General features: G+C 40.8%; 1 protein-coding gene across 1 annotated transcript; it reads right to left on the minus strand.

Annotated features, from left to right (window-relative positions):
- Positions 1 to 762: 762 nt before the first annotated feature.
- LOC123788063 (olfactory receptor 1L4-like) lies at positions 763 to 9571 on the minus strand. The gene is made up of 2 exons (XM_045791148.1): positions 9480 to 9571; positions 763 to 1699 (listed from the first exon to the last, which is right to left on the minus strand). Exons 1-2 carry the CDS (start codon positions 9569 to 9571, stop codon positions 763 to 765), a joined length of 1029 nt encoding a protein of 342 aa, XP_045647104.1.
- Between the last annotated feature and the right edge of the window lie 2046 nt (positions 9572 to 11617).

The raw sequence follows: 11617 nt of genomic DNA on the forward strand, positions 1-11617 counted from the left end.
TAATTTCAGAACTAGGGAACAGAAGCTCAGAGGGGTTAAGTAAATGATTCAAAGTCACTAAATTTAGAATTTTTCCTTTGATGCCCACAACCATGTGGTGAGATTATTGTATTTATTAGGTAGATAAGGAAAATGAGAGTTCAGGACACTTAGTGGCTTGATTATGGTCACACAATTTGTGAGACCAAGTTGTAACTTAAGTTTTCACTCAGAATCTTGGGGGCTAATTACTATGCCGGTGAAGCTGCCTTCTCTGACAGATATGCAGACAGCTTGGAGATGTTATGAGCTGTTCCAAAGGTAACAAGAAAATCCATTAGCCAGACCCAAGGAGTTTGTGCACAAGATGAATAACTCATATGATGAGAACATTGACTTACTGAGGCTTCGTATGAGCTGCCCTATATCCTAACAGATTAAAAAAAATTACTACAGAAGTTTTTCCAGCTTTTCACCAGGATACTTTATACACAACACTGGTTATGCCTGTGACACACATGAGCCAGAGACTGCAAAAATAAAAAAAGGAAACTGTGCATTTGATATAGTAAGACATCAATATCTGTGTCTCATTTTATTTATTTTTTACCAAAAAGTATAATAACCTATGGCAATTGTCTCATCTCCACTTATTGGACTGTAATTAATTTTGAAGACAGAGCTATGATTGATATGTCTTTGCAATATTTTCATAATTCAGTATAGTTCCTGGCACACAGCAGGTGTTTCATGGGTTCTCGTTGAATGAAAGAATGGGTTTTGCTATTCTGCCCTTCTGATCAGCTTTTTCAAGGCCTGCTTCATGTCCTTATTCCTAAGACTATAGATAAAAGGATTCAGCATGGGGGTAATGACTGTATAGATGACAGTGACCACACGATCCTTTGTCACTGAGTAGGTGGATGAAGGGCGAATGTACACAAATATTATCGTTCCATAGAATAGTGCCACAACCGTGAGGTGGGATCCACAGGTGGAGAAGACCTTGTACCTGCCTCGCCCGGAAGGGACCCTCAGAACAGCACGGGTGATAAAAACATAAGAGACAATGATCAAGATGAAGGGACTCATGATCACAAAGGAGCCCTCTGTGAAGGCCAAAAGCTCATTGACAGAGGTGTCAGAGCAGGAGAGTGTCAGCAGTGGCTGGATGTCACAGAAGAAGTGGTAGATGACATTGGGCCCACAGAAGGTTAGGCGGGCCATGAGAATCGTGTGGGTGAGTGAGTGGAGGTGGGACAGCACCCAAGATGCCATCACCAGCAGGAGACAGCGCTGGGGGCTCATGGTCGTGGTGTAATGCAGCGGGTTACAGATGGCCATGTAGCGGTCAATAGCCATGGCAGCCAAGAGGAAGCTGTCAGTGATCCCAAAGGCCACAAAGAAATACATCTGTGTGAGGCACTGGGCAAAGGGAACCTTCTTGTTCTTGCTCAACATGTTTGCCAGCATCCTTGGCACAATGACACTTGTAAAGCAGATGTCCACCAGGGACAGGTTGGAAAGGAAGGAGTACATGGGGGTATGGAGGCGGGCATCCCCCCGGATGGCTGCAATGATGAGTGAGTTGCCAGCCACGTTGGCCAGATACATGGCGAGGAAGCTGGCAAAGAGCCACCCCTGCTCTTTGGGGTCACTGGTCAGTCCCAGGAGGAGGAATTCAGTGATGTGACTCTGGTTTCCCCTCAGCAGTGATTTCCTGTAAGTAAAAAATATGAAGGAGCGTTAGGTGTGTGTCCTCTCTTGGGGTCTTCAATCTGGTAGAGGAGCTATTTTATAACTTTTTCCAGCTTGTGCCCTGCAGAAGGGAGTCATCCATGTACCTCCCCATATATTTTATGATATGACTTCATAGAATTGGTGTTGGGTACCTTGATTTCAATTCCAACTTTGCATCTGACTAATTTTGTGAACTTGAACAAGGTACTTCATCTCTTATTTTTTATCCAAAAGACAAAACTTGTAATACCCATGTTCTTAGGCTATTCTGATGATATGTGGTAAAGATCTTTGGAAAAATGTTCCGAAAGTAATCATTTTGCTTCATTTCCCAAGTTGTATCTAAGACACATATTTTGCTGGCCTCAGGTGTTTTGTTTTGTTTTTTGAGAGGGAAAGAAAGAAGGTGGGGAGGGGCAGTGGGAGAGGGAGAGGGAGAGAGAGAATCTTAACCAGGCTCCATGCCCAGTGTGGAGCCCAACATGGGGCTCGATCTCACAGCCCTGAGATCATGACCTGAGCTGAAATCAAGAGTCAGATGCTTAGCCAGCTGAGCCACCCAGGTGCATCTGGCCTCAGTTTCTTTTTTTTTTTTTTTTAAAGATTTTATTTATTTATTCAACAGAGATAGAGACAGCCAGCGAGAGAGGGAACACAAGCAGGGGGAGTGGGAGAGGAAGAAGCAGGCTCATAGTGGAAGAGCCTGATGTGGGGCTCGATCCCATAATGCCGGGATCACGCCCTGAGCTGAAGGCAGATGCTTAACCACTGTGCCACCCAGGCGCCCCTGGCCTCAGTTTCTGATCAGCCTGCTAACCTCTTGTTGCTTCTACCTGGTGCTTCTGGCCAGGATTTCTACCTTCTGCTTCTGCTGGGTAAGGAAGGTAGGGTATCCTAAGTTCTCTCTATAGAGATCACATAAATATTATAGAGATTGTATTCTTGGATTCAACATTTCTTGAAAAAAAATGTGGTTTTGGAATGCATTTGAGAATTTAATTATGGCCAAGAAGGTCAGACTAGGAGTGGTTGGGACCTGGAAATTTGGCATGTCCATCAGGGTGTGGAATTGTGTAAGGTAAGAGAGAAGTTAGAGAACTGTCTCTGGTAGAGGAAGCATAGCTACCTAACATTGAGCTTGGTGGTTTAGGGAGGTAGGTGGCATCAAGGAAGGCACAGAGGAACTAAATGATGAGTGCTCTTACAGGCAAGAAGAGTGTAAGGGGTGGTAATGTGGGCAATGGAAATGTGGGAAGATACAGTATTCTGGCAAAAACACACTGAGAGGAATGCACAGAAAGGTACTGAGGTTCAGGAATGGGTTCTTTGTCCTCCCAAAGGGCAAGAGCCAAGGAGAATAAGCCAAGGCTCCAGCCTGGCAGGAACCGAGGCACTAGTCATCTATCTACCAGGGTAGGGACTCAGTCATTGGGACATAGAATTAAAACCAGCCAGCAGCCACCTGGGTTGATAGCGAGATGCCGAGTCACAGAACATATGCTCAGTATGTCCACCCTGCCTAAGGATAGGATTGGCTTCAGAGAAAAGAGAGACTCTAAGTAGTGGTCAAGTAATCCTAGGTAAGGGAGGATAGAGGTAGGGATGCAGTTTGAATCGGAGAAGTCCATATCCTGTACTCCTTTGTGTCCTCATCATCTTTCTGTTACTTTTGATAATGAGTCAGAAACAAACTAAGTGCTAATGATATGTTTTTAATGCTTAGTGATAGTGAAAGAAATTGGTGGTCCTGCTTAGGAGAACTCAGGCCTTTTGTTTCCCTTTAAACATCTGAACAGGTGCATGCATACAGCAGCATTGTTTTCTGAAGTGTTTCCTTCCTCTCTGAGATACTTGGTGCTTAGAAAGTCTGAATTGGATCCTTCCACTAGGCAAGGAGCCACTGAAGCCATCCACACAGCACCTGGATAGGTCCACGGTGAAAGTGCTACCAAGGCAGGGTCCAAGTCTATTTTGCTCCCCACTGTTTTCCCACCTGGCTCATAGTAGTTGTGTAGTAAATACTGGCTGACAGATTGAACCAGAAATGTCATCCCTGACCACTCCTTGTAAGACTGTGGGTTTTATATTAGTAACCGGGTGACTAGACTCCTAGAATGGGGAGAGTTGATGGAAAAAAATTCATGATTAGTTCTGGTTCAGATATTGGATCCAGAGTGGTTCAGATAGTTCCCCTTGGAAATGGGGAAAATAGAATGTCATCTCTTAAAGTTTATTGTTAAGTTCAAATAAGACAGCATATCTGAAAACGTGAGATCTATAATATTCTATGTAAATGTTGCTTATACTACGAATGATATTTCTTGTTAGTATTTTGTACCTAATTGTGTACAGCTGAAAAATAGTAGATGTAATCTAGAGGAAGCCAGGCAGAGGGTGAGGGGGTGGGTAAGGCAGGGTAGTGTGCTTGTGGGAAGGGACTGGTCACTGGGAGGAGTGTAAGTGCTAAACTGGAGGGCACAACAGAGTGACAGGGTGCAGACCTAGGACAAATTGGCCTTTCCTGGGAAGAGAGGGAAAAGAACAAAAGTCCTTAGGGATTTTCTGCTCTTTAGGATAATTCTTATTGGAGTGTGTAGTTTTCTAGGGCTACTGTAACAAATTACCATTAACTTAGTAGCTTAAAACAACACAAAATTTTATTTCACAGTTCTGTAGGTCAGAAAGCTGAAAAATCAAGATGTTGACAAGACTGTGCTCCATTCTGGAGACTCCACAGAAGAATCCAGTTCCTTGCCTTTTCCATCTTCTAGAAACTGTGCACAGTCCTTGGTGAGTGGCTCCTGCCCTTTGTCTTCAATGCCAGCAGCGATGGGTGAGTCCTTATGTTACCATCTCTCTGGTTCTCTTTTGCCTCATTCTTCCACATTTAAGGACCCCGTGATTACACTGGGCTCATTTGTGTAATTGAGGATAATCTCTTTATTTTATGGTTTTGGACTTCTGGCTTCCAGAACTGTGAAAGAATACATTTCTGTTGTTTTAAGCCACCAAGTCTGTGGTAATTTGTTACAGAAGCCCTAGGAAACTAAGATAGAAGTCCTATAAAATATCAATGAAATAGACCCCTTGGCAAGACTAATCACACACACAAAAAAGAATGCCTGAAAAAATCATCAAGAAAGGAGAAATTATTTCAGGCATTAGGGATAAAATAATAAGTCTTACGAAATTGAAAATTTAATGGAAATTTAAATGAAAGGGGTACATTCTTCTAGAAACATACAAAATGTACAAGAATTATTTGAATAGACTAATCAATTATTGAGAAATTATAAATGGTGGTCAAAAACCTTCCCTTTCAAAAAATACCTGGCCCAAATGGCTTTAAGTTCTACCAGACTTTCAAATAGCTAATTCTATTTTATGCAAATTATCCCAGAAACTAGTAAACGGAGGGAAGAGGGTGACCTTCTGGCCCATTTTGTAAGATTAGTGCAATACCGAGTCCAAAACCAGAATAAGAAAGGAAAACTACAAGTCCATTTTGTTTATGTATATATTCTTAAATATGTAAAATTTTAAATAAAGCAATTGTTAAATGAATCCAAGATAGCACTCAAAATATTACGTCATGAACAAGTGGGATTTGGCCCAGTGATGGAGATTTCACAAACTTCTTCACATTAATAGAAGAAAGGAGAATAATATTACATGATAATTTTCATTGAAACAGAACAATCATTTTGCAGAGTTCAACATCTGTCTACAATGACCTCTGTTTGATAACTAGGAAGAGGGGATATTCTTAATTTGGTAAAAGCTTTCTGTACCCAAACCCTACACTAAATGGATAAACCTTAGAAGTATTCCTTTTAAGATGAGGAACAAGATTAGGATATCCGTTATCATCTCAGATGTTAACCATAGTATTGGAAATTTTGTCTAACACTATAAGAAAAGAAAAAGGTGGTAAAGGGATGGAAGGGAAAAAAATAAAAGTTTCATTATTTAAAGAAGATAAGATCATCTTGGAAAAAAAGAATAGAATCAATCGACAAACTATTAGAACCAATAAGTGAGTCCAGCAGAATGGCTGGGTACGTGATCAATATAAAAAATCAATAGCATCTCTTTGGAATAGAATATAAAGAACCAATAGAATAGACTGGAAATAACCAATCAGAATATGTAGTAATACATAAGATGTTATTCATGAATGCAACGCAAACTCTAAAGCTCTAGGAATTAATTTATCCAAGAATACATGAAACTGCTATGTGGAAACAAAGTCTAATAAAGGACTTATAGATGATTAAAATGAGTGGCGAGAAATCCATCTTCTTGGATGGAATGAATAATATTACAAAGATGTTATTTCCCACGGTAATCTATAAGTTTAATTTAATCTCCATCAAAATATCTGTGGGATGTTTTGAAGTCATTGATAAATTTAGTCTCAAATTTACATATAACAATAAAGATCAGGAAATAACTAAGTCATACTTGAAAATAGAAAGTAAAAAGAGGGCATTTGTCTTATTAGAGATTAAGGGGCACCTGGGTGGCACAGCGGTTAAGCGTCTGCCTTCGGCTCAGGGCGTGATCCCGGCATTATGGGATCGAGCCCCACATCAGGCTCTTCCACTATGAGCCTGCTTCTTCCTCTCCCACTCCCCCTACTTGTGTTCCCTCTCTCGCTGGCTGTCTCTATCTCTGTCGAATAAATAAATAAAATCTTAAAAAAAAAAAAAAGAAACATACTTTGTTAAAAAAAAAAAGAATAACAAACATTCATAATAATAAAACAGTGTGGTTTTGGTGCAAGAATAGGTGAAAGACCAATGGGAAAAACTAGATAGCTCAGAGAGATACCTATATTTATATAACAACTTAATACAGAAAAATGGTGGTACTAAAAACCAATGGGAGAAAGGATAGAATGTTTGGAAGTATTGGGAACATTGGCTCATTATTTTGAAGATTATAAGAAAAATTGCTATCTAATATCATGTATAAAGGTGGAATCAGTTGGATTATGGGCTTATCTGTGGTAACGCATGAATCTATAAAGTTAATAGAAAAAAACCGTAGGAGAATATCTATGAGCTAGAGGGGAAAAAAGTCTTAAATAAGACATTTGTCCTTAAAAATGGCAAAAATAAATTGTAGCATAATTATGAATAAAGGTAACAGACAAATGAAAGGCTGGGAGATGATATTTGCAATGTATAACAAGTAAGGTACAAATAGGTGGAATAGACAATAATCACTTTCACATCAGAAAGAGAAATCTATAAATCTCAATAGAAAAATGAGCAAGAAAGCCAAAAAGGCCAATAAGCCTATGAAGAAACGTTCAAATCCATTGGTTATCAGAGAAATGGCAAAGTAGACAATGAGATTTCACTTTACATTTGTTAGCCTGGCAAACATTAAAAAGGAGAATATAGGCAGCTCTTGCAAAGGGATATGGCTATGTAGGGATCCTTGGGCACTGCTCATTGGAATGTAAAACCTGTACGTGTAAAGCAATAAACTTGTAAAAACAATGCTCAGAGAACAAACTGGCATGATTTAGTCAAGTTAATGAATATCCCATGGCCCTGCAATCCTGCTCCTAGATGGATCCCAGAGAGATTGGTACACAGGCAAATAAAAACTATGGAGGAGGATATGTCTGCAGTAACGGGGAGTTTGCAGCAACCTGGATGTCCGTCACTAGGCTGGTAAACGTGGATAGGAGCACACCGTGGGTATAGAACAGCTGTCTAGAAATGACATACTGGAATTACTCATAGCTGCACTGATAGACTTTAAAAACATAATCTGAGTGAAAAAGTAAGAAAACGAATGAGATCTATAACACAAGATGTTTGATATAAATTAAAAATTCAACAAATGGTAATCACTTCATGATGTGTACGTAGATCAATACATCACATTGTGCAGCTCAAAAATAATTCAAAAATGCAATGAAATAACAAGGATATCCATACACAAAGTTGAACACTAAGCATATTAGAATGGAGGAGGGCAGCAGTGGGGAGTGGGTATAAATGTTCATGAGTGAGTGAGGAAGCAAACAAAAGGAAAAGGGGCCTAGTGTTGGTAGTAGTCCGTGAACTGGGGGTATGTGTTTAATTCAGCCCTTTGCATTTGAAGTCTATGAATAAGAAAAAGAATATCAAGTCTTAAATAAAACTCAGGGATTTCTCTTCCTTTCTACTTCTCAGAGCGTGAACCCATCAGAAACACAGATGCCAGGTCATCCCTCTAAAATATTGCCAGTAAATGGAGTCCGCTGTCTCCTAAATTGTGTCTCTTGTCCCTTTGCAATCCAAATTGGATAAGTCCATACATCTTGGATTGAAATGCAAGAGCCAAGCATTCTACTAAGCCTGGCAGTACCAGCATCCTGTTAGCTGGCTTTTCTTTTCGTTAATGATATTAGGTATGCTTTTCTTTCATGGGTTGATGGATTGGTTCATAATTCGCTTAACAAATTTTCACCAAGAGCCAAGAGATAACCTAAGCTTTGGGAGCACAGAAGAATCAGATACCATGATAGCCCTTCTGATGTTTGCAAACAATGACTATGTCCCCAGGTTTCTTCTCTGGCTGAAATTCCCCCAGTTCCTTCCAATCCTTACCCAACTGGACTTGGTATTAAGTCATCCCACCATCTACAGTCGCCTTTTTAAGCTTCTGGCTGGCATGGCTAAAGCTCCCTGTGCGATGGTCAAGTGTTTCCTTTTAGAATGTAAATTCCTGGGGGACATTTATAAAATTCTAGGTTGTTGAAGATGGAAGTGATTTTAGAATTTACCCATTTTGTAAGTTTCCAAACTGCTTCTCTGGGGACTCAGGGACCACCCCAAGAGGGATCGGGAAGCTGAGGGGAAGTCTGAATGGGAGGTTCTCTGGATTTCTTTTTCTCTTTCTTTTTTTCTTTCTTTCTTTCTTTCTTTCTTTCTTTCTTTTTTTTTTTTTTTTTTAAGATTTTATTTATTTATTTATTTGCCACAGAGAGACAGCCAGCGAGAGAGGGAACACAAGCAGGGGGAGTGGGAGAGGAAGAAGCAGGCTCCCAGCGGAGCAGGGAGCCCGATGCAGGGCTCGATCCCAGGACCCTGGGATCACGCCCTGAGCCAAAGGCAGACGCTTAATGACTGAGCCACCCAGGCGACCCTGGATTTCTTTTTCTAATCAGAGCAATTCGGCTATCAGTGTGTTTTACACATTGAATTACTGCATAAGAAATATGAAGATATAGTTGAAAACAGTGTACTCATTTTATGTAGGGAAAACTTGAGGCCCAGAGAACAAATGATTTACCCAATACCACAGTCTCCCTTACCACTCTCCTGTGTCAGCTCATGGCCCATGCTATTCTGAAGGTGTTCAGGGGTCAGGGTAAGGCCATAGAATCTGGAGTCTTCCTCACCAGACCTGGCTTTGGGGACAGCTGGGGGCCAGGCTGGGTCTCTCTGACAGCATCAGAACAGCTACATCTATTTTATTCCAAGTGCAGAACTTCTTTCCTTGAGGTCTTACTCGCCAATAAAAAATCTTTCCTATGTTAATTAAATGGAGAAGGAGAAATAGAGGGGTGTGGAGACCATGGCATTGGAAGCTTAGGTATTTGACCTGATTTGTGGTTTCAGCTGTGCTGAGTCTCGGATTTTGTCCTTGTAAAAAGAGGATGTAGGATGTCATACAAAATGATTTCTTAGTTTCTAATGCTCCAGGGTTTGTGGGATTTGGGCATAACGATGGGGTGGAAGACAACAGCTACTTACTCAGAAAAGGGCCGGTGACCTCCAGGGTGGCCATTCAAGAGTCCAGGCATCTTCTCCTCAGCCTCACTGGCCTTGGTGTTTAATGGGGACATGCGGACTGGGGAGAGATAGACAGAGCTTTCATATCAAGTGAGGAAGGACAAGATCCGGGCTAGGTGTGGGAGCTGACGGAACTCACTACACCCTGAATGTTGTGTGTGTGATTGTCGTCTCAGACACTTCTCTTCCTTTAGAGAGTAATCTTTCAGTGTAGCCTCAGGCATCTGGAACCCAAGGCTTTCTCCCATGCCCAGCCACCATCACTGGCATCTGCCAGTTTACTCAAATGATGAGGAAGGGTGAAGACCTGGAAGCAGGTGATTGCCTTTCACGTAAATCATCCCAAGGAGGCTGACAGTCTTTCTATCCACTGCCCCCAGGGGAGCTCATTAAGAAGGAAGCCTTGGGGAAAACAGTAGAGACTAAGGAATCTCTGCATTCCAGGGTGACAAGTTTCTTTGAATCTCACATAATTAGTGGCTTGTTACCGTTGTAATTTTGAGGAGATTGAGGTAGGTAAATGGAGAAGGCTTGGACTTGGGCCATCCCTGGGGTGCTGGGGAGTGATGTGTGGTGCCATGGAAAGGATCCTGAGTGAAGATTCTTGCGTTCTAGTCAGCCAGTGAGTAGTCGTGATTTGGAGCAAACTCTTAGCCTCTCTGAATTTTAGGTTTGTCATCTAGATTTTAGTACCTGTATGGCAGAGCGGGTTGCCTGGAGAATTAAATAAACTCAAGAATATATTCATATAATAATAACAATAATAATAATAATAATAAATTTATCAAATGCTTATGTAACATTTTATATGTCTTTTTTTGGTAACTCTTCAAGTGCAGTGTTCTTGTTTTTGCAGATGAGGGAAGTGAGGCTCAGTCTTATTAAATAACTTCCCCAAAGTCCCATAACTAGGAAGTGCTGCAGCTAAGTTCAAATTCAGGGTTTCCTGTATTCCACACGTATTCTACTTTGTTAGGTGGAGACTACAGCTAGGAATGTCTTTGATGGCTTCCTCTCATTTTCGCCTTCAAGGTGCTAGACCATCTTCAGATGTTCTACAAATTTATCTGCTTTTCCCTCTATTCTGGTAATCCTGACCAAACTCTTCCTCTACTGATAAAATGGCTCGTTGAGAGGTAGGGCCGTATCTTCTTTTTAGTATACCAGTGCATCCCCTCAACATCTAGCACAGAGTCTGGCCCATAGTGGGCATTCAAAAGCATCTGTTAAAGTAATAAATAATATACAAGGCATAATATTTCTTTTTAAAATTTTTGTGAAGAATTTCAAAAGTAATTCCAAACCAGAATAAATTCTTGTTGCTGTGCTACCAAAACAATAATTATATTTATAAAGTGTTTTAAGACTTCAGATAAAGGAATATGTTAAGCCCAGGAACAGCAAACAGAGGGACTTAAAGAGGGACTCCTACCATATCTGATGTAATGCAGCCATTGTATCATCAGCTTCTCAGGATGAGAAGGCCAGAAAATACTCTGAAAGTGGTTTTGTATTTAGTTATGTTGATTAAAACCTTCAGTTCATTTACTTCAGTACTTTATTAGATGCTAGAATAAAGAAATCAGTCGCACCAGGTGAGTCCTTATTGATACATTCTAGAGGGGAAAGAGACATGTCATTACAACGTGGAGTGATCAGTCTTATACAATAGGAATATGTAGGAGTCTTAAGGGTAGGGAAGAATGAGCATTGAATTCATGGTCGGGTGAAGCTGGGGGTTAGAGATGGGTTGAGAAAAGCATTTAGAGTAGAAATGACACTTGAGCTGATTCCTGAAAGTGTAAGTAAAAGATGGCCAAAGAGTCAATTGCGGAAGAACTTTGATGGCAGAGGGACCACCTTGCAGGCAGACATACTATGTCTGGGGATCTGAAAATAGTCATGTGACTCGAGTTTAGAATGAATATGTCGGAGTGACCAGAGATGAAGCTGGAATGTTAGGCTTGCTATATTTATTGAAAATAATTCAACTCCTTAGCTTGCCATTCATAGCTTTCCATGAGCTAGTCCTATTCCTATTTTTCATCACCTGTCAGTACTTCCTGAAGCCATAGCCATCCTTGACTTCTTGCCATTCT

The sequence above is a fragment of the Ursus americanus genome, chromosome 18 (assembly GCF_024610735.1).
Source record: "Ursus americanus isolate L20-20 chromosome 18, mUrsAme1.1.p, whole genome shotgun sequence".
In the NCBI taxonomy this organism is placed as follows: domain Eukaryota; kingdom Metazoa; phylum Chordata; class Mammalia; order Carnivora; family Ursidae; genus Ursus; species Ursus americanus.

Bases quoted from the DNA above. Each gene is read 5' to 3' on its own strand.
- LOC123788063 (XM_045791148.1), bottom strand. From the start codon at position 9,571: ATGTCCCCATTAAACACCAAGGCCAGTGAGGCTGAGGAGAAGATGCCT. The intron at 1,700-9,479 runs GTAAGTAGCTGT...TTTTACTTACAG, and splicing joins GGTCACCGGCCCTTTTCTGA to GAAATCACTGCTGAGGGGAA.